The following is a 27,121-nucleotide window of genomic DNA, read 5'->3' as shown; positions in this document are numbered from 1 at the left end:
CTAACTGCATGTATTAAATTTATCCGTCGCCCATCTCACCACAGGACAATTGGGAAACGATAATTGGATGTGGGGAAAGTTGCCTCCTTCCTCTTTATGTCTCCTACTGGAGCCTTCCTTACCAGACTTATTTAAATTTTGATTTACGTTTCTTTCCATCTCTTTCAACGGCAGCTCTCTCGTCTCCCAGAGGCAACTCCTGCATTGTTTGCATCCAGTGATTATTTAGCCCCATCAATGTTTATCCAGAGTTGCCTTGTTTTGACGGAGACTCTGCACTGCAATTAGCAAGTGTGCCAACTTAGACTCACTTATTTGCTAGTGTCTGCCTGCATTATTGTCATAATTATTTTTAATTATGGCAGTTCCTCTCCCGTCAACACCAATGCCTTTGGCTTGGGGGGGGGCCTTAAGAGAACCGTTCCGATGGAAAAGCTTGAAAATAACCACGAACTGAGCCGAGGTGGCACAGCAGTTAGGGTGCACTACTGCAGGCCACTTTAGCTCACCGTGTTCAGCAGGTCAGCAGTTCAAATCTCACCGGTTCAAGGTTGACTCAGCCTTCCATCCTTCTGGGGTAGGTAAAATGAGGACCCAGATTGTTGGGGGCAATGTAAATATATATATATATACATTGCTTACTGGTGTACACCGCTTAGAGAGTGCTTGCACTTAAAGCGGTATATAAGTCTCATAAATAAATAAACTGCTTGGGGGCAAAGGTGGGAGGTGTTAATATTTGATTTGGGGTTGGATTAGTTGAATCCGGAATCGGCAATTCCTTTTTGAGTGGGTCATGTTTGATTTGAGAGATCGATCCGGATGCTGGCTCCAGGCAGCCCACAATATGACGTTTTGAAAATGGGATGCGATCGGTTTAGGATCCCAACAGTAAATTTTCCACAGCAGCAAAGATTCCCCGGTTAATAATGGCCTGCCTTCAGAATTGGTGGGTGCTCCATCACTGGAGGATTTTAAGAAGAGACTGGACAGCCACTTGTCTGAGATGGTATTGGGTCTCCTGCTTGAGCAGGGGGCTGGACTAGAGGACCTCCAAGGTCCCTTGCAACCCAATTATTCTCCAAAGCCCCTAAAGGCAGGACAAGCAGCAATGGATGGAAACTGATCAAGGAGAGAAGCAGTCTAGAACTTTCTTAACAGTGAGAAAAATTAACCAGGGGACGGCTTGCCTTCAAGACCTGTGGGTGCTCCATCACTGGAGACTTAACTCCCGTGGCTGGTTGAGGAATTCTGGGAGTTGAAGTCCACAAGTCTTTACACTTGACCCCTTTATGCTGGTTTGTGACAGTATTAAAGATTCGATTCCATTTTTTCTTGCATTCAATCCGGATATTTTCTCAAGAGAAACCACAGCCTCAAAAATTGTAATTTGCTTTGGTTATTATTTAGATACGGCTATTTTTGTCATTTCTCATACCAATTCGGCATGCATCCTTTTCGTTCAGGGCCACTTTGGCCCTGGAGATCCTCGATAGAATAAATGATCAGTAAACACAAAAACATACTTTATTTGTTTCTTCTTTATACAAAATAAAGAAAGTAGGAGCAAAAAACCCTATGATACATCCTTAAACAGCCTCGCAGCAAAGTTCGGTGCAAGGGTCCTCACCATCCTCAAATGAGTTGCTTTTCTCTTCTTTTTTGAAAATGTTTTGCTGTTATTGGTCGTTGGGGTGTGTGTGGGGAGGGTGTTGGGGGTGTTTCCTCCCCTCCCCAATAAAAATAAGAATATTAGAATAATATTAATTAATTAATTCAACCAAAGGAAAACGAAAACACCCTCTCTCGCCAATCCACCTGGAGGTGTTTTTAAGAAGTCCGGTGTGTCGTTCCAAGCACCGACCACCAGGGGGCGCCACATCACCAGCAAAAAAAAAACACCCAACAACTCTCTCTCCAGCTCCCCCCTCCCTCCCCTCTTTGCTCTGTCAATCAAAACCAGCCTTCTGATGAAAAGAAATCCATTCTCTTTCTCATCTTTTTTTTTCCTGTTGGGTCCGAATCCGAAGAAAGGAAAACAAAGTGAACCAAATTCCAACTTGCTTTTTTGTGTGTGTGTGCGCGTTTGTGTGTCTGTTTGTGTGTTTCTTCATTTCCCCCCTTTTCGTAAAAACAAAAAAAAAGGAACACTAAAAACCGAACCCAAGACACTATCCTGGGTGGGTGGGTGGGTGGGTGGAAGTGAAACCCCCTCCCGTTCCTCCAATCCCCATCCTCCAGTCTGCGGAAACCAGAAGCGAATCCTACTTTGGTCCAAAGAGTGGTGGAGCTGGAGGTTGGCAGCTGGCGGCCCTTCCCCGGGCTTCACAGCGTCTCCCCTGGGCCCACTTGGGGCAAGGCAGCGGGCCAGCGTGGTCCTGGAGCGGCTCCGAGGGAAGCGGGATGGCCTCAGCCCTTCTCCCTGGTGGGAAGGGGGCTCTGGGTTCGAGTTAGGGCTTGGAGGAGGGGCCTGGAGCCCCACGGCGTCCCCCCCTGCCCCCCTGGGCGCTCTACCACACAGCCGCTTCGCTGAGCTCCTGGTTGGAATGCGAAAGGGGCCCGCTGTACCCCGACATGGGGAAGGGGGGGCTGGGACCCCCGCTGAAGACCTCGCCCGGGATGGGGTGCAGCGAGCCGGGCAGCCCCGGCTCCGGGCTGGGCGTGTCGGAGTGGGAGATCATATCCGTGTACCTTTGGTTCTCCGAGGTATGATGTCCGGCCAAGGGGGCGTCCAGGGGCCCGAGTGGGGTGGAGCTGGCCCCCGAGGTCGGGATGTAGCTGGAGTCGGCCGGCGACTGTGCCTGTGAGGGGGGGCCATGCGAGAAAAAGTCGTAGTTGCTCCCGGGCCCGTAGTAATCGCCTTGGTAATCTGCAGGGAGGGGGGAAAGGGGGGGGAAGAGAGCAGAGAAGGGGGTGAGTGATGGGAGAGGCTCCCCTGAATTGCAGCCCCCCCCAAAAGGAACAGATTTGCACCCCACAAAAAGCAGCTGATTTGCACCCCAGAAAAAGGAACGGAGTTGCACCCCACAAAGAATTGATTTGCACCCCACAAAAAGGAAATGAGTTGCACCCACACACCACATTTGGAGGAGGGCTGGGGGGGGAGAAGACTGGCTTAGTGGGATTGGAAAGTGGGGGGGGATGCAAAAGATCAGGAGCTTTTGTGTGGAGCAAATTGGATTAAAAAGCAGACCTTTTTTAAACACCCCAAGCTCGGGGGTCCCTCATGAAGCCCCCACTGCTTATCCCCGATACGTAGACCCCAGAATGAGCCCAGTATTAATGCACAACTGGAGAAGCTGACCCTGACCCAACAGATGTGGTTTATTCTCCATTTCGACCCCTGGGGTGGATAAATCCCCTACAGCAAGCCAGGATAACACCCCCCCCAATAACCCTCCGATGGGGTGCTCTCTGAGTCGCTTCAGACTACAGCTCCCATTATCCTCGTCCACCTGCCTTATGAGGCAATGTATTTGGGGCCTTTAAACCCAACCCTTTGCTTACTGACTCTTCTAAGTAAGGCCCATTTTCCGAACAGTTGGACCCAGTGAGAAGCTACGACACCCCTAGGGATACCTGCTTCCATGGGAGTAAACCCCCATGGGGTTCTCCTGGATTTACTTCTGAGTAGATCTTGGTAGATTTGTGCTTTCCAAAAGGATTTTAATTTTTGCCCCCTTTGTTTGGATTCTAAGGAACAATGCTCCTTATAGACCTTTTTTTTTTTTTTTTTTTTGCTCTTGAATTCCATACAACTTTACTGGCTAGGCCATTTCAACCTGTAAGAACACAGCCACAAAATCGCCATTTCTCCCCCCCCCAACACCACCACACACACACACACAACACACACAGGAAGGAAATACATCAAAGGCGCTTCTGCCGATCAATCTTCCCTAAATTCATTGAAAAGCCAGCTTGTGTGCTGGGTCTTAAAAGGTGGGGCTTGAATGGCAGACCCCCCACGCTGGGGGTGTGGGATGCAGGTGTGGGGAGGGGTAGATAAGAGAAGGGGGTTCCCCTCCGTACCAGGGCGAATGTGCTGGCACAATTGCTGCAACTGGCTCTAGTTAATTCTATTAGAGAGAGAACCAGACAGATTCTGCATTTGGAAATGCGTGTGTGAAAACACATACGGGGGGGGGGGGATGGTTCAGAAAGCAATGACCTACCAAGGTCTACTCATTCATTACTAGGCCCATGAACAAAGCTGACCATGCTAACGAGGCTTTTTAATTCACACTTAAAATATGTGCAACTTTCTGCCCTATTACCCTGCACTGCTTTGCAAAATAATCACCTGACAATACATTTTAGTGGACATCTGTAATCACGCTTATGCTGCAGCTTTGCACATGTACCCATGCCACCTTTTTAAGGCCAATATCCAGATCTAGAAACCCAATCTACTTTAGCAGTAAAAGTCAAGGAGCACAGTGGGGAAAAAAAATGGGAATAAAATTAGCTATCAAGAAGACTGAACTAATGACAGGTCCAGCCTTAGAATCCTTGAAGCTATGAAAGTGGTGGAGAATTCCTGACTCTTAGGATTAACCATCCACAGGAAAGGAACCGGCACCCCAGAAATATGGAATTGACCTGCACTTGGTAGCATAGCCAGGAAGACATTCAGATTCCCTGATGTATCTCTGCCTACAAAAAATCAGAATCCTGACATTTGGACGCTTCATGAAAGTGAAAAGTTGGACTTTAAAAGAAGCAGGACAGGAAGACCATTGACACCTTTGAATTTTGGAGTTGGAAAAGATTCCTGAGAATAGGGTGGACAGTTAAGAAAACAAACAAATGGACGGTGGAACAAATCAAGCCAGAGGCCTCACTGGAGGCCCAAATGACCAGGTTTAAATTATTCTACTTAGGACGCATTGCGTGAAGACCCAACTCTCTGGAGAAAACTCTTAATTTTGGGAAATTGGAAGTGAAGAGAAGCTGAGGGAATGCAAGTGGGGATGAGGGCACTGTGGGAAAACCTGAAGAACCAGTTTGGAGAAAACTTCTGTGGTAGCTAATAATTGAAACTGACTTTATCAATAATCACAAATTACCACACTCATGCTCAAAAAATATTGCCTACTCTCTCAACAGCACAGAAACACGGGACTAGAGATATAGCTGTGTATACATATTAATGGTAACATAATACACAATTTAAAAATAAATACCTCTCTCTCTTCCCTCTCTCTCCCCCCCCATATAAATAGATGTTATTCTTACACAAATGCAATTAGGCATTATCAAAAAGGGGGGGGGGACCCACTCCATCAGCTGAAAGACACCTCCCATTCCAGGAACCTCACTCCTTATCCAAGCCATAAGGAACCTGTTCCCGTTTTGCAACCTTGTGGTCCAATTGCACGTCCTGACATTCCGATTGATTCGGAGCAACTGAATAGGAGGCCTATTCTGACGAGTGTCCTGCAGAGATCAACTCAATACAAAACCACAAAAACAAGGTGCAGCGCGCAAACAGGTAGGGTCAGGCCAAGGGTCATTGGAGACACCCCAGTCTGAAAGAGGTGGAAAGAAAGGAGAGAGAGAGAGAGAGAGAGAGAGAGAGAGAGAGAGAGAGAGAGAGAGGGAGGTAAACATGGAAGAAAAGGAAGGAAGGAAGGCAGGGAGGAAGGGAAAAAAGAAAGAAAGAAAGAGAAAGAAAGAAAGAAAGAAAGAAAGAAAGAAAGAAAGAAAAAAAAGAGAAAGAGAAAGAAAGAAAACAGAGAAAGAAAGAAAGAGATAGATAGAGAGAGAGAGGTAAACAAGGAAGGAAGGAACGAAGGAAGGAAGGAGGGAGGGAGGGAAAAAAGAAAGAGAAAGAAAGAAAGAAAGAAAAAAGAGAATAAGAAAGAAAAAGAAAACAAAGGAAGGAAGGAAGGAAGGAAGGAAGGAAGGAAGGAAGGAAGAAAGAAAGAAAGAAAGAAAGAAAGAAAGAAAGAAAGAAAGAAAGAAAGAAAGAGAGAAGGAACAAAGGCCAAAAACGCAAACAAGGAAAAAAAAATGGAAAAATACACTCTCACGGGAAAACGCTGCCTTTTCCATCCATCGCAAAACTTTCCTAATAAAGGTTAATTTTCCGGATTTGGAATCTCCCCTCCGTGCGGACCAAGAAGCTTTTGTTTTCTTTTTATTTTGGAGCAAGTGAGAAAAAACCCGCCGAGCGGCACCTTCGCCTCCCTCTTCCCCGTGAACTCTCCAGCCCGAAGGCTTCCAACCCAAAGGCTGGGGACACGTGCAACGTGCACGTGCGCACCCTTGCTCGAGGCCGACCACCTCACGCGCACCGCCCGCATCTCCGGACGCAGAGTCCAAGGGGCTTTGCGACGCCGGGGAGCCCAGCCAGGGCGGCCTACCCAACAAACCACGATGGGCGTACGCTGTCAACCTAGCCCGGACCCAACCCCTCAAACGCTCGCCGTCTAAACTAAGACCTTGACTGGGAAACCAAGACGTAACCTTTTCCCACGACCCGGGAGTCTTAAGTGCAAGAGAAAATAAGCCCCAGAAAAGAAGCTCGTCCTTGAAGCAGCACATTCAGACCCAAAAAAAACACCCAACAAACTCCCTTTGGAGGAGGAGGAGAAGAAACCGAGTTACCTCCGTAGTAACTGTAAGGAGCCGTGCCCAGCATCTCGGATTCATCCAGCCGGCCACCCAGAGGGCGCATGCGCCGAGGGCTTCGGAAGAACGCGTGTCTTCGGGCGCCCAGCGCGCTCAGCTGCTTCATTCTTCGCTCTTTAGAGCGCCGGTTCTGGAACCAAACCTGTTGGGGACCGGGGAGGGGGGAGAGAGAGATGGTAAGGGGAGGGTCTCCGAGCAGACATGCAACACCCATCCCAGATCCCCAGGACCAGGCTGCACCCAAAATGGGATGAAGGGAAAGGCAGGTGCAATTGGAAAATGGGGGGGGGGGAGTGAGAAGGATCCTTCTAGAAAGCAACGGGGTGCCCTGATGGTGTTGCCTAGTATGGTAGTGAAAGGTCTACAAGAAAACCACAAAGCTCCTCCCCTTCCTCCACTCGGCAAACCCCATTTCCTCCTAGCACTGAAGATGTTACCTAGTTGGGTAATAAATAGCTGCAAGAAAATATCCAAGGCCAGAGAGCGTTTAAACCTGAACTTTTTTTTTTTCATTCTTATTATTTTTTTTGTCTCATCAATATATGTTAATTTTTCCAATCAAAAGTTGTCTGGAGTTTGCTAAGCCAATACATTGAACTTTTTTTTTTAACTAGGTATTATGCCTGAAAAGACTAATAAGCAGAAATTATATTTCATCTTACACATCACTACAGCAGCGAGAATCATTTTTGCACAATACTGGGAGAATGAAGGATTGTTGTCAGAAGAAGAAATAATCAGAAAAATATTGGAATGTGCAGAGATGGACAGATTAACTATGAGGTTGAAAGATAAAGAAGATACAGACTATTATCAAATTTGGGACTTATTTTATTGTTGGCTAGAGGAAAGAATGAAGGGTTAGGAATTGAACATGTATTAGCAGAGCAAACTCCAGAAAACTCGTTGATTGGAAAAATTAACATACGTTTATGGGGGGAAAAAGTAATAAGATCTTTATTAAAAAACCTACAAAGCTCCTCTTCCTCCACTCTGCAAACCCCATTTCCTCCTAGCACTGAAGATGTTACCTAGTTGGGTAATAAAATGTCTGCAAGAAAATATCCAAGGACCCCATAGTCCTCCTCCTCTCACAATCCCCACTCCCTCTTAGCACTGATGTTATTAAGTCTGCAAGAAAACATTCAAGCTCAGAGAGCACCAAGGACCCCCACAGTCCTCCCTCCCCTCCCCTCCTCCTCCTCTTCCTCCCCCCATAAACCCCATTTCATCCTAGCACTGATGACGTTATGAAGTTGGGTCATGAAACGTCTGCATGAAAACATCCAAGCTCGGAGAGCACCAAAGACCCCACAGCTCAACCCTCAGCTACAAAGATTGTCTTCTATCCGCACAACTGCACTTGTTTTGTGCAGATTGTTGTATTCACGCAACCAGCTAAGGTGGGTTAATCTCGAATGCCTCGGTGGAGGGAAAGGAGGTGACAACTGGGAGGGGTTGGACAATGCCTCCCATTGGGTTAGTTGGTGGTTGGGGTTGGCGGAACTCAGCAAAGGGATCAATTGAAGATCTGGGTTAAGTGCGTGGTGAGAATGCGGCCGTAATCCTCCCAGACAGAAGATTATTCATCAGAAAAGACCCAGGGAGCAGCTCTGTGGAGATCATTCAAAAAGGATATTTCTTTTTCCGAATGGAGAAGATTCAAAAAATACTTAATATACCAGCCGGGTCTCTCACTCCCCTTTGCTAGTCTTACATTAATTTCACTCTGCTTAGTTCCACACCAGCTAATGATTTAAGAAAGTGGGGTGTGCGTTCACAAGATTCATTGAGTCGTCAACAAACCAGTTACTGGGGAGCTAAACCCAGCCTGTGGAACTAATTTGGGGGTGTATGTGAATCCTAAGACACTGGGCTAGTCCAGAGGTCTCCAAAATGGGCCACTTTTAAGACCTGTGGACCTCAGCTCCCAGAATTCTTCAGCCAATCATTCAGGTTGGGGAATTCTGGGAAATGAAGTCACAAGTCTTAAAATTTGCCATGTTTGTAAGCCCCTGCCTAGTCCATAGTTAATTTAAACCTAGGCAAACAGGGAAATCCAGGTGGAAGTTTTCTTCAAGAAGGCCCGTGTTGAGGTGCCAAGCAAAAGAAGAGAATTTTGAAAAGATGGAAGATTTTTATTTTTTTTTTAAAAAAAGAACTGGAGTTGGTGGTCAACCAGATTTCTTGGCCTATGGAGCTGAGAAGATCTTCAGACAAATAGCAACTTCCGTACCGGACCAGGAACCCAAGAATCTGGAAGATCTGGAGATCTTCCCCACCAGACTCCCCATGTTGGATGGAAACTGTTGTTTCCCACCTGTGAAGGGTACTAGTCAAGAGGAAAAGCTGATTTATTTTGGAAGATTCAGGGCAGAGAAGAACTCATTCTGAGCCATCAGGGACTAACTTTTGCAGCATATTGCTTTGAATCTGAAAACACTCATGTAGTTCTCTCATTAGCAGATTCTTAGAAAATGGAAAGACTGGCCAACTGGCAAATTGGGAAGAAATCTGGTCAAAGTAATCTCCATTCCAAAAGGGATCTGGTGGCTGTGACTCCTGCAACTTCTGGTGTTTGTTAAGCTGACTTCCTAACACCCCATTCTTAATTAAAGCAGCAAAAGTTTAGGGGCTCAAAATATTTCCTAGAAGACAGTAATGAAGAAGGATGATGGCTGTCTGTAAAAATAAAAAAAAAATCATTCTGGAAAAGAGCCCAAAGAAGCCCACAGCTTGACAAAGTCAACATTTCACGATGGTTCTCCTTTTCGTGGAAGGGGTGGGGGGGAGAAAAGTCCTTGGAGATGGTTCAGGACTGGAGATTCTTTCCAGATATCCATGGTGAGAAGTGATAGCATCACCTAAAAGGTGTAGAAATGTGTGCCCCTGCTTTGGTAGATAAAAAGGCAGAATTGGAAAGGACATGGAGGAGACTTAATTCTAAAAGGCATTAGAAAACCTCTGGGGCTATGATAAATGTCCACAAAGAATCCAAAAAACCCTCCAAAGATTATCTATTAGATGGCTTCTCCTTAAGAGTTCACAGAGTAAATACTTTATGGGGGTGATCGTGTCAGGCGTGAAAGACCAGATCCTCATGGGAAGATCCAACTGAGGGATCCTTGGTGCTCTCTGAGCTTGGCTGTTTTCTTGCAGATGTTTGGTAAGCGATAGCAATAGCATTTAGACTTAAATGCCGCTTATATACTGCTTTACAGCTCCTCTCTAAGTGGTTTACAGAGTCAGCATCTTGCCCCACCAACAATCTGGGTCCTCATTTTACCGACCTCAAAAGGATGGAAGGCTGAGTCAACCTTGAGCCGGTCAGGATCGAACGCCATGCTGTGGGCAGAGTTAGCCTGCAATACTGCATTCTGACCACTGCACCACCAGGGCTCTTGGTAAAAGTATGGTAAACAATCATTCAGAATAGAATAGAATACGGAATAACAGAGTTGGAAGGGACCTTGGAGATCTTCTAGTCCAACTCCTTGCTCAGAGAGCATATCCTATACCAGACATGTCAAACTCGGGACGTCGCACAACATATCAGAACTTTTTCCCGATTGCCGGCAATGGGGTGCGCGTGGTTTCCTCATGACACATCCAGCCCACAATTTGACATCCCTGCCTTTTACCATCCTGGACAAATGATTGTCCGGTCTCTTCTTGAAAACCTCCAATGATTAAGCATCCACAACTTCTGGTGGCAAGCTGTTCCACTGGTTAGTTGTTCTCACTGTCAGGAAATCGCTCCTCAATTCTAGGTTGGATTTCTCTTTAACAAGCTTCTACTCATTACTTCTTGTCTTGCCCTCAGGTTCTTTGGATGATTCCCCCCCCCCTCTGTAGAAGATGCCCAGGCTGAGCCTGAGGGAGGGGTCAAATGCATCATCAGTCATGAGTCCCTTTGCGCTCACAAGAGATTTAAGTCCAGCCCATCGTGAATTCCTTATCTACCGCACAAATTGCTTTGACTGTTAGTAGTTCGGATTCTTGTTAGAGAGCTTAAGCTTGCAATAATTGTTTATATCCATATGAACTGCCTGGATCTCCTTACTTTCTAGTGCTTGACTCCTCTTTTCTTGGACAGCCCCTTAAATATTGGAAGACTGCTATCATATCACTCCCAGTTCTTCTGCTCATTAGACATTCCCAGTTCCCACAACCTTCATCTAGGGTCCCTAATTATCTCTGCTGCTCTTCTCTGCACTCTTTCTAGGGTCTCAATAGGGTTGTTGGTTTTTGGGGGGTGGGGGGATCACGATGACCAGAACTGGATGCAGTACTCCAAGTGTGGTCTTGCCATTTTCCAACTGGACCCCTTCAAAACTCTATGATAGCAAAATATTTGATCTTACCTGGATGACTCTCATGTTGAGCCCCGTCTCTTGAGCTAGCTGCTCCCGGATGTGCCGGGTGGGTTTAGGGGTGGCTGCAAAAGCCGCCTTGAGGGTCTCCAGCTGTTTGGCCTTGATAGTGGTCCGAGGTCCTCTTCTTTTGGTCCCAGAGTTCTGCTCCTCATTTTCATTGTTGGTGGTCTCTTTATCCGAGGAAGTGGAATTGTCTGTCTCCTTTGTATCATCCTGCATGGGGTCCTGAAGATCCGGAGATAAACTTCGATCGGTACAGGAAGAAACTGTTGGGGGGGTAAAGGGAGAATGGTCAAGAGGGTGGGAGGAAGAAAGAGCAAGTAGCGTCATGGGGGGACCTTAGCCAGAAGCGGTGGAATGTGGCCTGGATTCCTAGGAGGGAAGGAGTGCATTCAGGAAGAGCAAGACACCCCTGAGTTAAGATAGTTTGTGTGTGAGAATGAGGGTGAAGATGGCTCCTCCTCAAGAGTTCCCAGAGTATATGCTTTATGTGGATAGTAGTTAGTGTCAGGCATGAAAGGCCAGGTCCACGTGTAAAGATCCAATTGAGGGATCCAGAATAGAATAGAATAGAATAGAATAGAATAGAATAGAATAGAATAGAATAGAATAGAATAGAATAGAATAGAATAGAATAATGAGGAATGGAATGGGATGGAGTGAAGTAGAGTAGAGAAGAGTATAGTAGAATACAGTGGAGTGGAGTGGAGTAGAGTAGAGTACAGTAGAATAGAATAGAATAGAATAGAATAGAATAATGAGGAATGGAATGGGATGGAGTGAAGTAGAGTAGAGAAGAGTATAGTAGAGTACAGTGGAGTGGAGTGGAGTGGAGTAGAGTACAGTAGAATAGAATAGAATAGAATAGAATAGAATAGAATAGAATAGAATAGAATAGAATAATGAGGAATGGAATGGGATGGAGTGAAGTAGAGTAGAGAAGAGTATAGTAGAGTACAGTGGAGTGGAGTGGAGTGGAGTAGAGTAGAGTACAGTAGAGTAGAGTAGAATAGAATTAGAATAGAATAGAATAGAATAGAATAGAATAGAATAGAATAGAATAGAATAGAATAGAATAGAATAATGAGGAATGGGATGGAGTGGAGTGGAGTGGAGTAGAGTAGAGTAGAATAGAGTAGAGTAGAATAGAGTAGAATCTTTATTGTCATTGTGTAAATTAAGTGCTGTTGACAGTGCACACTACACACAAGTAAAAACCACAAATAACAACATACATTATATAAATGCACCCTTCCTCCTTCAGTGTTGCTAGCACTGAGGATGTTACCTAGTTTGGATAATGAAATGTCTGCAAGAAAACCACCAACCTCGGAGAGCACCAAGGACTCCTCACTTCAACCCTGAGCTATAAATATTCTCCAATTCAACTGATTCATTGCTAAAAGGCCTACGCACAGGAATCCTCTCAATTCATGGTGACTATGTACAGATCCCAGGCTGACCTCTCTTTTAACTCCACCTCGAGATTCTTCCACTCCTCCTACTACTACAGGTTGCCTGCTTTAGTCTAGTGAGGTTCTGCCTAAGACAAGGAAGGAACTATACAGACATCTGCTAGGAGGGAAAAAAAAAACACACAGCATGTCTCTCTTGGGAGCCCGAGATAAAGGAGATACACTCTGTCCAGCACTATTATGGGGAAGTCAGAAGAAAGTCTACCTTGGGTCTCATTCAGCAGAAAAGAGAAGAAGAGTTTACATACAACGGAGCCAACTTATGACATTTCAAAGCAAGGGAGAAAACAGCATCAACCAACAGGTCTTCCTTCTAACAGGCCTTCCCTTTGACTCTCCCCACCTCCCACAAAAAAGCTGCTCTCCCATGATGGGAACCCCCCGCCCCCATCTTGCTCTCTGTGAATGAACCTACTCTGTTGATTTTCAGGTTTCTTGGGAAGAAGCATCCAGGAAGAAAACGGGTCTGCCTGTGTCAAATAAAAGGAGGGGAGTTGCTTAGAGAGGACAGAGGCGCCCAAAGGCAGTGGGAAGGCAATCAATTAATTGATTCATTAACGAATCAGCCAAACAGATAAAGCTGTGGAAAAGGAGGGCTTGGAAGCACAAGGGTAGCAGCCAACTCACTGAGCTATTTGGAAAAGCCATCGCCAGCTGCTGCTCTGGAGAGATTTTGGACGACCAATCCAAGGAATCTCAGCCAGGCTGTCTAACTTAATGATGGGAAGTATATTCTCATGCGCTGGGCAGTCTGGTTGAGGAAATGTCATTCTCCTCCACTTGAAATATGCGGAAGGAAGGAATGAATGAAGGAAGGAACGAAGGAAGGAAGGGGAAGGAGGGGAGGGAGGGAGGGAGAGAGAGGGAGGGAGGGAATGAAGGAAGATGAAAGTGATGAAAAGGCAGGGAAGAAGGGAGGGAGGAAGGAAGAAAAGGGAAGAAGGGAGAGGGAAAGAAGAAAGGAAGATGAAAGTGATGAAAAGGGAGGGAGGGAGGAAGGAAGGAAGAAAGAAAGAAAGAAAGAAAGAAAGAAAGAAAGAAAGAAAGAAAGATGAAAGTGATGAAAAGTGAGGCAGTGGGAAAGAAAGGAAGGAAGGAAAAGGAAAGTGATGAAGAGGGAGGGAAAGAGGGGAGGAAGGTCTTGTATGGGAGACCACCAAGTCTATAGCAAACCACATCCATTATTTCTGCCAAGGAAACTACATGGACACATTCATGAAATCACCACAAGCCAAAGCACAACTGGAAGGAGTCTCCCCTTTTAGTTGGGTCCTTCACATCTTCAGCAAGGCCAGCAGCCCCCTTGAACTTGCTTCTCGATTGATGGCAGGAAGATGCACTTGTGTGGGGACCACCCTTGGCTGCCCCCTCCCCCCAGGCTCTTTTTGCAGGAGAACAGCTCCCATTGCCCTCCCCTCTCGCATGCCGGACTTGCTGAAGGGGACAGGATGTGGGGTGGCCCCCATTTGGTGGGGAGAAAGTTAGGAAAATCTGGCTTGCAGAAAGCCGGGAGAAGAGTGCGTTTGGCAGATGCCACGGTCTGAGCAGGTTCCATGAAGAGAAGACCCTTTTCATGCAGATGGTGAGGGTATCTGCAGGGCTCCCAGACCCCAATTTCTCTCCCCACATCACTAAATTAGGCACGCACAAAGAGAAGGAGATGGAGCAGGCTGGAAATGCACCTGATCCCGTCTCACAATTGTCTTGGCTACACTCTGGCCAACAGCCAGGGGAAGGAGCCCCCCCAACCCAGAACTGGCCATCTGAAATTCTGCTTCCCTCCCCCCCCCCCCGTGCCACAGTCGTCCCTTTCCACTTGGAAAGTTAGTGAAACTTCCTATGAAACAGAAGCTCCTGATGGCTTTGGAAAACCTGCTACTTCACGGCTGAATGAAAATAGCATGGGATTCTTAAAAAGCTTAATATGAAGATGGAAGGAAGGAAGGAAAGAAGGGAGGGAGGGAGGGAGGGAAAGAAGGAAGGAAGGACTTGTAGGATTGTAGTGGGGAGAGGATTTCTCCTATTCTCGCCTCCCCCCAAAAAAACTTGGAATGTGTCTCTTCTTCTATTACATTTACTGTCCTCCTGTTTAGCTGAAAACCACATTTCAGAAACATTTCCTACAGCACAAGCTGAGGGATACTTGCCTATTCAGAAATTTACCTAACCATCTTCAACAGTGAGGCTTTGTGGGAAACCAACAACAACAACAACAACACAACCCACGGGGGGGGGGTTTCATGCCAAACCCATCTTCTCTCAGGGATTTGGCCCAGGCCCCACCTGTCAGCTTAACCTGTTGGCTTGACTGCCTTAAGCTTCTGAAAGGAAGGCACAACATGGAGCTAGCGAGCCAACTAAATCCATCTGTAACAGAAGAAGGTGTGGACTTCAACTGCCCCCCACCACTTCCCCAGCCACTGTGCTAATTTATAAATTGCAATATAATTTATAAACGATGTTGAAGTCCAGGCATCTTCAAACTACCCACAGTGAGAAACACTGATTTATAAGAGCAGCCAAGCCATCTTAGATCTAGCCGAGATCCAGAGACGGGCCTATGACACTCTCCATCCAAGCCCCCTTCTTAAATCACTCATTTAGAGACCACACTATTCACGGTGGGGAGTGCAGAATCCAAGACTCCAACTGTTCATTTAGTGACTGTTTCACAGTTACAACAGCACCAAAAAATGCGATTTATGATTGTTTCCCACACTTACGGACCGACTGTTGCAGCCTCCCCTTTTGGTCACTCGATCAAAATTCAGACACTTGGCCACTGACTCGTATTTATGACAGTTGCCATCTCTGGGGGGGGGGTCACAAGATCCCCTTATGCGACCTTCTGGCAAGCAAAATCAATGGGGAAGCCAGATTCACTTAACAACCGGTTCCTAACTTAACTTAGCAGTGATTCGCTTAACAACGCTGGCAGGAAAAGTCGCCAAATGGGGCAAAAAACAGGTGGAGCAAATAATGTTTGCTTGGCCACATAAATGTGGTCTCCATTGGGGCAAATGGAGGTGTTTTGTCCCCACCCCACCCCAAAGCAGGGAGGGGAAAAAAAGCGGAGAACCCAAATCAATCACAGTCGCCTCCCCTTGGCCCCGGGATTCGAACTCAGAGGCAGGGCCAGAGATGGGGAAAGGGGCGGGATAGCGGCCCAGGCCATCTGCTCACCTGAGTTCAGGCTGCCTTCTTTGAAACTGGGCGAGCTCAGGTAATCCTCCTTGCAGACGAACTTGTTCTCGTCGATGATGTACAGTTCCTCGCCCGTGGAGAGCTGCTTGTTGCACACCATGCAGGTGAAACAGTTCAGGTGGAAGACTTTGCTCCGGGCTTTCCGCACCAGGTCCGAGGGGGAGATGCCCTGCGCGCAGCCGGCGCACTTCGTCCCAAACTTCCTGGAAAAAAGGAGAGGAAGCCATTAAAAAAATAATAAAAGCAGGATCCGGGGATGGGAGGCAGAGGATGGAGAAAGGAGCAGCAGGGCGGCCCGCTGGTGGGGCGGGGGGGGGCGAGGGGGGGGAGAAAGGCCAGGTTTCTATGGGGGGGATGTCCGGGAATGTGGATCTGCAGGGCGCCCAGGTGGATCCATAGTCTTGAAAAGGGGGGCAGTTTGCGCTCTCTCTCTCTCTCTCTCTCTCTCTCTCTCTCTCTCTCTCTCTCTCTCTCTCTCTCTCTCTCGTTCCCCCTCTCTCATTCTCTGTAATTCTCTCTCTCTCTCTCATTCTCTCACATTCTCTTTCTTTCATTCTCTCTCTCATTCTCTCTTATTCTCCCTAGTTCTCATTTTTCCCTTTCTTTCTTTCTCTCATTCCCCCTCAATCTGTCTAGTTCTCTCGTTTTCTCTCTCTCTTTCTCTCTCATTCTTTCTCTCTCTCTCAATCTCTCTTATTCTCTCATTGTCTCTAGTTCTCTTGTTTCCCTCTTTCTCTCTCTCATTCCTCCTGTCATTCTGGCTAGTTCTCTCTTTCTCTCTCTCTTTCTCTCTCTCTATCATTCTCTCTAATTCTCTTGTTTCCCTCTTTCTTTCTCTCTTTCTACCTCTCATTCCTTCTATTATTCTCGCTAGTTCTCTCTCTCTCTCTCTCTCTCATTCTCTCTAGTTCTCTCGTTTTGTCTCCCCCCTCTCTCACACACACACATATACACCCCCCCCCGAAAAAGCCCCCCCCCTCACCCAAATTGCGCCTCCCTGTTCGAAACAGATCAGCTGGATCGGTTCCCTTTTCACTCCGGCCAAGAAACCTCTCCTCTCCCCCCGCCCCCCCCCGTCCAGTCAAAAATCTCTCTCCCTTTTTCAGTGTTTTTCGTGACGATCCTGATTTCTGCGCCATTGATGGGGGGGGGGAATGAAATAAAATAAACCAGAGAGAAAACAATTCCGCGAAATAAGAAAAAAAAAGGAGGGGGGGGAGGCTCGAAGGAACATTTTGCCTTCCCGCTTCCCCCCTTCTTTAAAAAAAAAGGTTCCGATTTCTGCCCTTTGGAAAGGAAACAATTGGATAAGAACGAGGGTCGCGTTTCGCGATCCGACCTGTAAAAAAAAAAAAAATTCTGAACGGATTGGGCGCGTTTTTATGTCCTGCTTTCTCATTTATACTTTCTATAAATCTATGTTATTATATAATGTATAAATTGCAACATTAATGTATAAACGATAACGAAAAAGGGCTTAATCCTCTTTAGAAAGGGGCCTGATCCAAGAGGAAAGCGCTCCGCGAGGAAGCCGAGGCGAAAAGGCGCTTTGCTTCTCAAAATTTTACTCCCCCCCCCCGCTTCTGCATTTAAAAAATCATTGATAATCCGTCTGGCTGGATTCGGATCTGGTTCCTCGAGAAAGGCACCCCATTTTGGACCTGTGGTTTTCACTGGGGGGTGGTGGTGTCATTTTTTTTTTTTTAAAAAAAAGAAGGTTGTTTTCTGCAGCCTGGGTAGAAATTCGTTTTTCTCTCCCGCTTCTCTTCGTCTAAAACGCAAAACAAAAAACAAAACAAAAAAAAACCCGAAGTCTGCGCAGATTTTATTTTATTCCGTTTTTTTTTTAAATAAAAAAATCCCGGAGGTGTCTTTTGGCTTGTTCGTTTGCTCGCTCGGATCTGGGGATATAAAGCAATCCTCAAAAGCTAGAAGCGGAAATCCAGGCTCTCTATTTGTCCCCCCCCACACACACACATACGCAAAATCAAGCATCTTTTCCTTTACCTAAAATTAAAAAATAAAAATACAGGCCGCACGTTTAAAAAAAATGGGCAAAAAGGAAAAAAAAGAGAAATACAGCCGTCTGCATCTTATTTGCCCTTGATCCCTGCCGTTTACGGGGTTTTTAAGGGGAGGGAGAGACATATAGGGAGATTGGGGGTGTGGGGGGGATGTTCCAAGAATTCGGAATGGTCCTTAGAGCCCGTTTACATGTGCAAAGCCAGCTTAACCTCCTCTTATTCATATGCCGCCGCCCGGGGCCCAAACACCCGCGGATCTCAGCATTCCCCCCCTCCCCTTGCTCGCCCCCCACCCACCCTATCTTCGTGCTCCTCACCCTTAAACGGGGGGGGGGGGTTACCTCAATTACAGTCCAAAACGCTAAAGGCTTGGCTTTTGCATTTTTAAATGGGCTTTAATTGTGGATTGTAGCGATTGGGGGGGGTGTGTGAAGTGGTGTAAGGTGTTTGTCTTCCGAAAACAAAAAGCAGAATGCGGGTGGGCCACGTTCGTCCCCTCCGGCTGGGCTGAGTCTCACTGCAGCGTCGTTGGGGGGGGAAAGGGAGCGGCCGATTGCCCCCCCCACTCCCACCCCTCTCTCTTTCTCGACTGCTGTTGGCAAAACAAAACGCATTTAAGTAAGAAAAGCCGCTCGCCCTCCGAGCCGGCCCCTTCAATTAGGACGTGGGCCTTCATTACCATATCTATAATCAGGGGTCCCCCCCCCCGCGCGCGCGCGCTGAAAAAACCCCAGAGAGCCTCTTTTCACAGGAGCGGCTTTAAAAAAAAATAAAGTAAAATAAAATACAATAATACAATCAAATGGCCTTCCCCACTTTCCCCCATCCCCACCCACTCCCCACAGATTTGTAGAAGTAGGCGCGGGAGAAGGTTCCTTTACACACACACACACACACACACACACACACACACACACACACACACACGCCGCCCCCCCAATCTTTACGGTTGCACACCTTCCTGAGGAAGGGGTCCCGTTCATATCAAGAAGAGTCCTCGGGGTGGGGGTAAAACAAAAAACAAAAAAACCCCAACAGTTTGGGGCCTGTGTGCACTGGCCCCTCCGTTGCACGAGTGGGAAAGGAGTGGGGAACGCGCGCGTGTTATTAAGCAGGCAGGTGAGGCCAGTGGGAGAAAAGAATAACCTCGCAGCGGGAAGCGACGACGGCCTCTCCATCTCCATCCCTCTCTCTCTCTCTCTCTCTCTCTCTCTCTCTCTCCATCTCTCTCTCTCTCCCTCCCTCTTTCTCTCTCCATCTCCATCTCTCTCTCTCTCTCTCTCCCTCCCTCCCTCTCCCTCTCTCTCTCTCTCCCTCTTTCATCTGTCTCCCCCCCTCTCTCTCGTAATTCCCTAAATTAAGAGCTTTGGCTGCTCCTAAGCCCCCCACCCACCCTTGAGCCTTGAGGGATGAACGGACCGGCGAGTCAGCCTGCCAGCCTTGGCGAGAGGAAACCAATTCAGGCTGCGCGCGTCTCCGAAGGGAAGGTGCCGAGTGGGCCAGGTGTAGCCTCGCCGGCAGCCGGGCCCGGGAAGTGTGGAAGCGGGGGAGGGGGAGAGAGAGGAGGAAAAGGTGTTCTCTTCCTTTCGCTTGGCCCCGTTTGGCCAAACCTGGTTGTCCCGGTTCACGAGCGGAAGGAGATATGGGCTGAGGTGGCAGGGATGCTCCTGGTTTTAACCTCTGCCGTCGAGTAATCTCGTAATAATAGTATAAATAGACTAACTCCCTCCTTCCCTCCCTCCCTCTCTCTCTCTCTCTCTCTCCCTCCCTCTCTCTCTTTCTCTCCTCTCTTTCTCTCCCCCTCCCTCTTTCCCTATCTCTTTCTCTCTTTCCCTCCCTCCCTCCCTCCCTCCCTCTCTTTCTCGCTCTCCCTCTCTCGTTTGGGCATGGCAAATCCAGAGATACCGGGGAGGCCAACGCGATCGGATCCAGCGGAATTTACGCCTTCCTAAGCCAGCGTGGCAAGCCCCAGCGAACCACCTGGGAAAGGGGCCACATTCCTCCTAAGCTTTCCCCCCAGGTAAATCCCCTTTCTTTTCTTTTTTTTTCCTCCTCAGACCCCCCTCCTCCACCCCCCCGCCCCTCCAGAGGCCACCGCGTTAGATTTGGCTGCCCAAAGCTGCTTCGGAGCATCCTCCGGGTAAGGATCCGGGTGCCACAGCCTCGGAGGACGCAGGCGAGACATTTCCAGCTTGACAGGAGGTAAATCGAGGCCCGAGGAGGGAAGGGTGTCAGCGGGGGGGGGGGGGAGGAAGGGGCACCTGGCTCCTAAGAGAGTAAGACACGCAGCGAGGAGAAGGCCGGAGCGGGGGGAGGGGACGCAATCCTCCTTGGGGGTGCTCAAAGGGAAAAGAAGGCCGGGGGAAGCAGCCGAGACGATCGGCGGGGTGGGTGGATGGGTGGGGGTGAAGAGGAGACACCCCCCCCCTCACCTGAAAAAGTCGTTCTTGCAGTAGAGCTTGCCTTCCCGCGAGAAGCATTTCTCGGTGAGGTTGCATTTGCACTCGCAGCACTGCACACACTTGATGTGCCAGGCCCGGTCCAGGACGTTGAGCAAGAAGCGGTCCAGGATGGGTCGCTCGCACCCGGCGCAATGCACCATCATCGCCGCGGCCGGACAGGGGGGGTGGCCGCGCCGCCCAGCCGCTCCGCTGCGCCGCCCGCGGCCGCCGCCGCCGCCGCCTCCTCTTCTTCCTCCTCCTCCTCCTCCTCCTGCTCTCCCTCTGGGCGCTCTCGGGTTGCGCGGCTCGGCCCCTCCGTCTCCCGGGCGCTGGCCTGGGCCTGGGTGGGCTTCCCGGGGGGCTTCAGCGCGGCATAGCGGGCCGGGCGTCCCCCGGGGCGGCGGGGCTGGGAGGTGGCTGGCAAGGCCCCGGCGCGGCGGTGGTCCTCGGCCGGTGCCCTCCTCCTTCGCCGGCGCGCCGCTGGCTGGCCGGGACTGGCTTCCACTTTTGCGCTGCTCCCATCGCCCAGCTTTGTCTTCGGGCTTTAGTAATTCGCGCACCCTTATTCAGATTTGGTGACGTGGGGCGCCACGTCGGGCGGGCGGCGGCCAATGGCGAGCCGGTGGCCATGGCAACCTCTTAATTTATAGCATATCTAAATTGGCTCCAGCCCGGCGCTTGGCACAGAGGGGGAAAAAAAGGAGGCAGCTCCATTGTGGAGGGGCGAGATTCGCACCTGACGCGCCGAGGCCGTCCGTGAGTAGTTGTGCCTGCCCGACCTGGGCGCGCTGGCGGGGCCGGGCGGGGGCGCAACTCGGTTGGGCCAGGACGGGCGGGTGGGAAGAGGGGAGGGTGGGAAGATGGGCTCGGGGGGGGCGCCTCTTCCCCCCCCACGCACACCGGAGGCAAAGAAGACCCCTGCCCCTTCCGCCAAAGAACCCCCTCAAAGCATCAGGTGGGGACGGAGACAGGGGGGCTCTCCCACGCATCCCCCGTCGGGGTCGCTCCGGTTTGCCTTCCCTGGGGGGGGGAGTAAGAGGGGAGAGACCCGCGCTGGGAGACCACCGCAGCCTTGGAAACATTGCCCGGTTTCCTCCTGGGCGCCGGGCCTGCTTGGTGTGCGTTAGGTGTGGACGGGAATGTGGCGTGGAGAAAGGAAGGGGCTGGGATTTGGGGAATCCCTTGAATTGACGCCCGCCCGCCCCCCCACCCCCCACCCCAAAGAACCGTCCGGGTGTCCAAAGAGAAGGGGGCGCGATGAAGAGGATTTCTCTTCATCCGCAACCTCACCTGTGGTTTCTCTCATTCCTCACCTCGGGAATGGCAGAGACGAGGGGGAAGGAACGGAGGCGTGCCAAAAGTAAGGAAGAGTTGAAAGAAAGAAAGAGAGAAAGAAAGAAAAAGAGAGAGAGAGAGAGAAAGAGAAAGGGAAGGAAGGGAGGGAAGGAAGGAAGGAAATAAAAAGATAGAGAAAGAAAGAAAGAGAAGGAAGGAGGGAAAGAGGAAAGGAAGGAAGGAAAGTAAAAATAAAAGTAAGAAAGTAAAGAAAGAAGGGAAGGAAGGAAGGAAAGAGAAAGAGAAAGAAAAAGGGAAGGGAGGGAAGAAAGGAGCAAAGAAAAAGATAGAGAAAGAAAGAAAGAGAAAGAAGGAAACAGGGAAGGAAGGAAAGAGAAAGAGAAAGAAAGAAAGAAAGAGGGAAGGAAGGGAGGGAAGGAAGGAAAGAAAAAGAGAAAGAAAGAAAGAAAGAGAAGGAAGGAGGGAAAGAGGGAAGGAAGGAAAGTAAAAACAAGAAAGTAAGAAAGTAAAGAAAGAAGGGAGGGAAGGAAGGAAACGGGAAAGAGAAAGAAAGAAAGAAAGAAAGAAAGAAAGAAAGAAAGAAAGAAAGAAAGAAAGAAAGAAAGAAAGAAAGAAAGAAAGAAAACCTCTGAGGCAAAATTAGCTCGCCATTGGACCTCAGAACGAACCGAACCGGATACCCTTAAAACCTGCAGAACATTTCCGAACAAACAAGCCCAGGTACCCTTCAATTTAATGGGGGGGGGAGAAGGGTGTTGTTTTCTAGCGAGTCGCGTTCACTCGTACCTCCGTTCGCGCGCGAGAGCGTTACCAATTCTACACCAATTCTCTATCAAATCGACTCCAGGAATATTATAGGCGTGAGAGGCGGAACGCAAGGACGAAATTACGGGGCAGGCCGAGGACTAAGGGGGTCTTATTCGCCGGCTCTCCCGTGTTTTGACACCCCTTTGCCGCCGTGGAGACGCCCCTCCCCGCCGCCGCCTGCTTTTTCCCCCGAAGTATAAAAAAAGGGTTCCCCCCCTCCCCGGTGCAACGCGCGCCGTCGGGAAATGCCTCTCAACCTTGGCCAGGCGCTCTCCCATTTTCCAGTTGATTCCAGAGTTTGCTAGCCCGGATTGCATTTCTCTCCCCCCCCTCCCACCACCCCTGTCCCGTGGGGGGGGGCGTGGGAGTGGCGGGGAGGGGGAAGACCACGACGCAGGGACTGGGAATTTGGGCTCGTGCGGGCGGTTGCCTAGAAATTTAGGAATGGAGTTGGGTATGTTTTTTTTTTCCACCCTCCTTGCCTTTGTCATGCTAGGTGCGCTGGGGGGGGGGGAACAGGAGAGATGAATTTATAAGGTTCTCCCTCTCCTTTCTTTCTTTTTCCGTCCTCTCCCCCCCCCTCGCAGAAGTGGGAGGGTTGCTTCTCCGAAAACCGAAGTGAGTACATAGCCCTGATTGAGTCCGACACTGAAGAGGACTCTGTCTTCCCGCCCCCTCCTATTTGTAGGACAACATTGGAAGTGTGTTGGGGGGCGGGTAAGGGGGGAGAAGGCGTGCTGAGAAAGCCCCGCGGGTTCCTTTTCCCCTGCCCCGGTGGACTTCTTGGAAAAGAAAGGAAAAGAAGGAAAAAGTTAGGAATTTAGAGGAAGAAAATAACGCGCGCGCACGCGCACATACCCGCCCCCCCCCCGGGTGAAATGAAACGAAATAAAAGTCAAAAGTCTCTGTTTGCCTACAGCCAGTGAGCAGGCGGCGTTTTCCCCTGGCGTAATCTGGATTTAGTAACCCTTTTCCTTTCTTTTAAATAAGAGCCGCTGGTAAATTGGAAGAGCCGAGAACGATCCCTTTTAAATAATGACTGCCCCCCCCCCCGCCGCCCTGGCCAGCGATTTTTAGATGAAGTCGGAACAAAGGGAAAGGGAAAGGAAAGGAAAAGGAAAGGTAGAAAGGTGGAAGGAAGGAAGGAAGGAAGGAAGGTAGAAAGGTGGAAGGAAGATAGAAAGGTGGAAGGAAGGAAAGAAGGAAAGAAAGAAGGTAGAAAGGTGGAAGGAAGGAAGGAAGGTAGAAAGGTGGAAGGAAAAAAGGAAGGAAGGGGAAGAGGAGGGAGGAAGGGTAAAGGGAAGGAAGGGAAAAAAGAAAGGGAAAGTAAGGAAAAAGGAAACGGAGAGAGGCGAAAGAAAGGAAGGGGAGGGGAAGGAGATAAAGGGAGGAAGATGGGAAAGGAAATTTGGAAAGGAAAGCAAGAGAGAAAGAAAAGAGGTATCAAAGAAAAAGGAGAGATGAGGAAAAAGGGGGAGGAAAGGGAAGAGGAGGAAAGGAAAAAAGAAAGGAAGGAGAAAGGGAGAAAGGAAAAAGAAAGGCAAAAGGCAAGGGACGGGTATTTTTTTCCAGACTTTGGTTCAGGTGGAATAAGAAGGGAGGGTCCTGGAAGGAAAAGGCAAACCCCCCCCCCCTCCCTAAGTGTGAGGTGGGCTGTCCCTGATGGAAGCATAATGACTCTTTCTGGACCAAAGAAGCACAATCAATTGGTTGGAAACAAAAGACTGGTGGGGGGGGGAGACGAGGGGGGATATGCAAACGGGCACCCGAGAGAAGTAAGGAGGGGGCTCCCGCCAGGGCCTGGGCGACCTTCTCTATTTGGCCAAACCAGTTTGGAGAGACAAACCAGTCTGTTCTGACACTCCCCTCCCCCTCCCTCCTTCTTTCCCTACCCTCCTTCCTTCCTTCTCTTTTTCTTCCTTTCTTTCTTTCCTTCCTTCTTCCCTCCCTCTTTTCTGTTCTCCCTCTCTCCCTCTTCCTCCCTCCCTCTCTCCTTTCCCTCCTTCCTTCCTTCTTCTTTTTCTTCTTTTCTTTCTTTCCTTCCTTCCTTCTTCCCTCCCTCTTTTCTGTTCTCCCTCTCTCCCTCTTCCTCCCTCCCTCTCTCCTTTCCCTCCTTCCTTCCTTCTTCTTTTTCTTCCTCTTTTCTTTCTTTCCTTCCTTCTTCCCTCCCTCTTTTCTGTTCTCCCTCTCTCCCTCTTCCTCCCTCCCTCTCTCCTTTCCCTCCTTCCTTCCTTCTTCTTTTTCTTCCTCTTTTCTTTCTTTCCTTCCTTCCTTCTTCCCTCCCTCTTTTCTGTTCTCCCTCTCTCCCTCTTCCTCCCTCCCTCTCTCCTTTCCCTCCTTCCTTCCTTCTTCTTTTTCTTCTTTTCTTTCTTTCCTTCCTTCCTTCTTCCCTCCCTCTTTTCTGTTCTCCCTCCCTCCCTTTTTCTCCCTCCCTTCCTCCATTGCCCTCCCTCCCTCCCTCCCTCCCTCCCTCCCTCCCTCCCATCCATCCTCTCTCTCTGCCCAATTTCAAGTCACACTTTCAAAAGGTCATTCTAACTTTCGCCAACCACGGGTATAAAATTCACCAGGCCAAAAAAAACATATTCCCCCCCCCTCCCCGCCATCTTTGGCATCAAAACAAAATGCTTCATTCTGGTCAATGAAATTGAGAAAGAGAAGTCTATTTTTACACCCCCTCAAGCACCCCCTCCCCAAGAGAGGCATATGACCAGTCCTTCTGCTAAAAAAGGGAATCCATTTCTTCAAGAAAACCCAGCTTCTAAATCCACACCAATGCTCTTCTCTTCTTTCTTTCCTTTCTCTTTCTTTCTTTTTTCTTTCTTTCTCTCTTTCTTTCTTTTTTCTTTCCTTCTTTCTTTCTTTCTTTCTTTCTTTCTTTCCCCTTCTTTCTCTTTCCTAATATACCGTTGATATATTTATTCTGATAAAATCCATACAAAACAGGTTCGGCCCACCGGCTTGGGATGACGCCTTGAACGAATGAAATCCTTCTCTTTTCTCTGGAGCGACTCCTCATTTAATTCCCGACCCTCCGAATTCTCTTGCCCCGAATTTCAGGTCCGAACCACCAGAAGAAATTCCCACGGGAATATCTTTCGCTGTGAGAAGCCGATGCCGAGCCAAAAGTTCGCCCGGGCGAGAAATTACAGCCAAAGACGTTTTTGTTTTTTTTCAGTTCTTTATTTCGCTCTCGGTGTGGCAAATAGCAATGAGTTGGAAAGAAAGAAAGAAAGAAAGAAAGAAAGAAAGAAAGAAAGAAAGAAAGAAAGAAAGAAAGAAAGAAAGAAAGGAAGGAAGGAAGGAAGGAAGGAAGGAAAAAAAGAAAGAAAAAAAGAAAGAAAGAAAAAAGAAAGAAAGAAAAAAGAAAGTAAGGAAGGAAGGAAGAAAGAAAGGAAGGAAGGAAGGAAGAAAAAAAGAAAGAAAGAAAAAAGAAAGAAAAAAGAAAGGAAGGAAGGAAGAAAGAAAGAAAGAAAGAAAGAAAGAAAGAAAACCTTGCCCCGCAGACTTCTTTTTGAAAAAACGACGCTTCTCACTTTTCTTTTCGCTTCTCTTCTACACGCGAAGCGCTCTTCTTAACCCTTTCCTTCTCGTGCACGTGTGCACGCATCGAATAAGAAGCCGATTCTTGCCCAGATTTCGCCTCCTGGCTTTCTATCGATCCAGGCAGATTACAGAGCCGCGATCCACTCCCGCGAGCCGGCAACGGGGCCCCGAAATCAAGGGAGAAAACTCGTTTCGGGGCTGTAAGAAAGGATCCCTCTCCCCCACCCCGACCCCCGCCGCAAGCAGCGCCAGAGTTTGGAAAGGCGCTGGTCCCGAACTCTTGGCTACGTGGGGGAGGCAGGCCGGCGGCGGCTCTGCTCGGATATGGGGGACGAAAAAAAAAAAAACCGGCCGGAAGGGAAGAGAAATAATTCGAGCGGACCCCGCTTTGGATAAGGCTTCGCGGCTCGGAGCGTTTCGTTTGGAAACGTTGGCACCAGTTTTAATCCGGGCGTTTGCGCTTTCTTACCCCTGCGCGCGCGCGCCTGTGCGTTTTCCCCGGTGGTAGCCAAAAAGGGAGGGGAAGGGGCAACGGGAAGCGTCCTTTGATACATCATTTACACCCCCTCCTCCCCAATCAGGCTTATTTGGAAATCGGTCCGATGGACCTGCCTTCCTCAATCAGCCACCGGGGGTTAAAATGTCTTTCCCCTCCAGCGTTTTAAGCACCTTTTTCATCCTTCCTTCCTTCCTTCCTTCCTACCTACCTACCTACCTATCTCTCCTTCCCTTCCTTCCTTCCTTCCTTCCTTCCTTCCTTCCTTCCTTCCTTCCTTCCTTCCTTCCTTCCTTCCTTCCTTCCGAGAGGATGTTGAGCCATTTTTGACCCCTGGCAGTAACCCACCCTTCATTTAATCAGGAGAGGATTCCCTTTCCCCCCCCTCTCCGCGCCCACTCCAAGATGGTTGTTAGGACCTTCCTCCTCGACTTTAAAAGTTTAGATCAGGAACGAAACCCCGCTAGAGATGATGAGAAGGAAGATTGTCCAGATTCGGTGCGATTCCTCGCATTTCATTTCTATAGCTGAAAATGCTTTTTTGGGGGGGGGGCGGGGGTAATCTGTTACACTTACACGCGCTTCCTGTTTTTAACACCCAGGGAAGAAAGGGAAGGGCAGAGGGGAAAAGTGAATAGAAAAAGAAAGGAGGGAAGGAGGTAGGCAGGAAAAAAGGCAGGTGAGCAGGAAGGAAAGAAGGAAGAAGTGTAAAAGGGAGAGAGAGGAAGGGAAGGAAGGGAAGGAGGGAGAGAGGAAGAAATGTAAAAGGGAGAGTAATAAAAAAAGAAGGGACAGAGGAAGGAAGGAAGGAAGGAAGGGG

At 48.8% G+C, this 27,121-nt stretch overlaps 1 protein-coding gene across 1 annotated transcript; it reads right to left on the bottom strand.

Annotated features, from left to right (window-relative positions):
• Positions 1 to 2,202: 2,202 nt before the first annotated feature.
• LHX5 (LIM homeobox 5) lies at positions 2,203 to 20,671 on the bottom strand. Its single transcript, XM_039332696.1, has 5 exons — positions 20,148 to 20,671; positions 15,671 to 15,894; positions 11,001 to 11,278; positions 6,613 to 6,778; positions 2,203 to 2,869 (listed from the first exon to the last, which is right to left on the bottom strand). Exons 1-5 carry the CDS (start codon positions 20,318 to 20,320, stop codon positions 2,511 to 2,513), a joined length of 1,200 nt encoding a protein of 399 aa, XP_039188630.1. The 5' UTR covers positions 20,321 to 20,671; the 3' UTR covers positions 2,203 to 2,510.
• Between the last annotated feature and the right edge of the window lie 6,450 nt (positions 20,672 to 27,121).

The sequence above is a fragment of the Crotalus tigris genome, unplaced genomic scaffold (genome assembly GCF_016545835.1).
Source record: "Crotalus tigris isolate CLP2741 ecotype Arizona unplaced genomic scaffold, ASM1654583v1 scf7180000024461.5605484, whole genome shotgun sequence".
NCBI classification, from domain to species: Eukaryota; Metazoa; Chordata; class Lepidosauria; order Squamata; family Viperidae; genus Crotalus; species Crotalus tigris.
This window is presented reverse-complemented; position numbering and strand designations above follow the sequence as displayed.

What these genes read in the sequence shown, in the direction of transcription:
- LHX5 (XM_039332696.1), bottom strand. Translation starts at nt 20,320, where the DNA reads ATGATGGTGCATTGCGCCGGGTGCGAGCGACCCATCCTGGACCGCTTC. An exon ending in TGCAAGAACGACTTTTTCAG is followed by an intron (nt 15,895 to 20,147) that starts GTGAGGGGGGGG and finishes CCTTTTTTCCAG; the next exon opens with GAAGTTTGGGACGAAGTGCG. An exon ending in TCAACATGAGAGTCATCCAG is followed by an intron (nt 6,779 to 11,000) that starts GTAAGATCAAAT and finishes GGTCCCCAACAG; the next exon opens with GTTTGGTTCCAGAACCGGCG.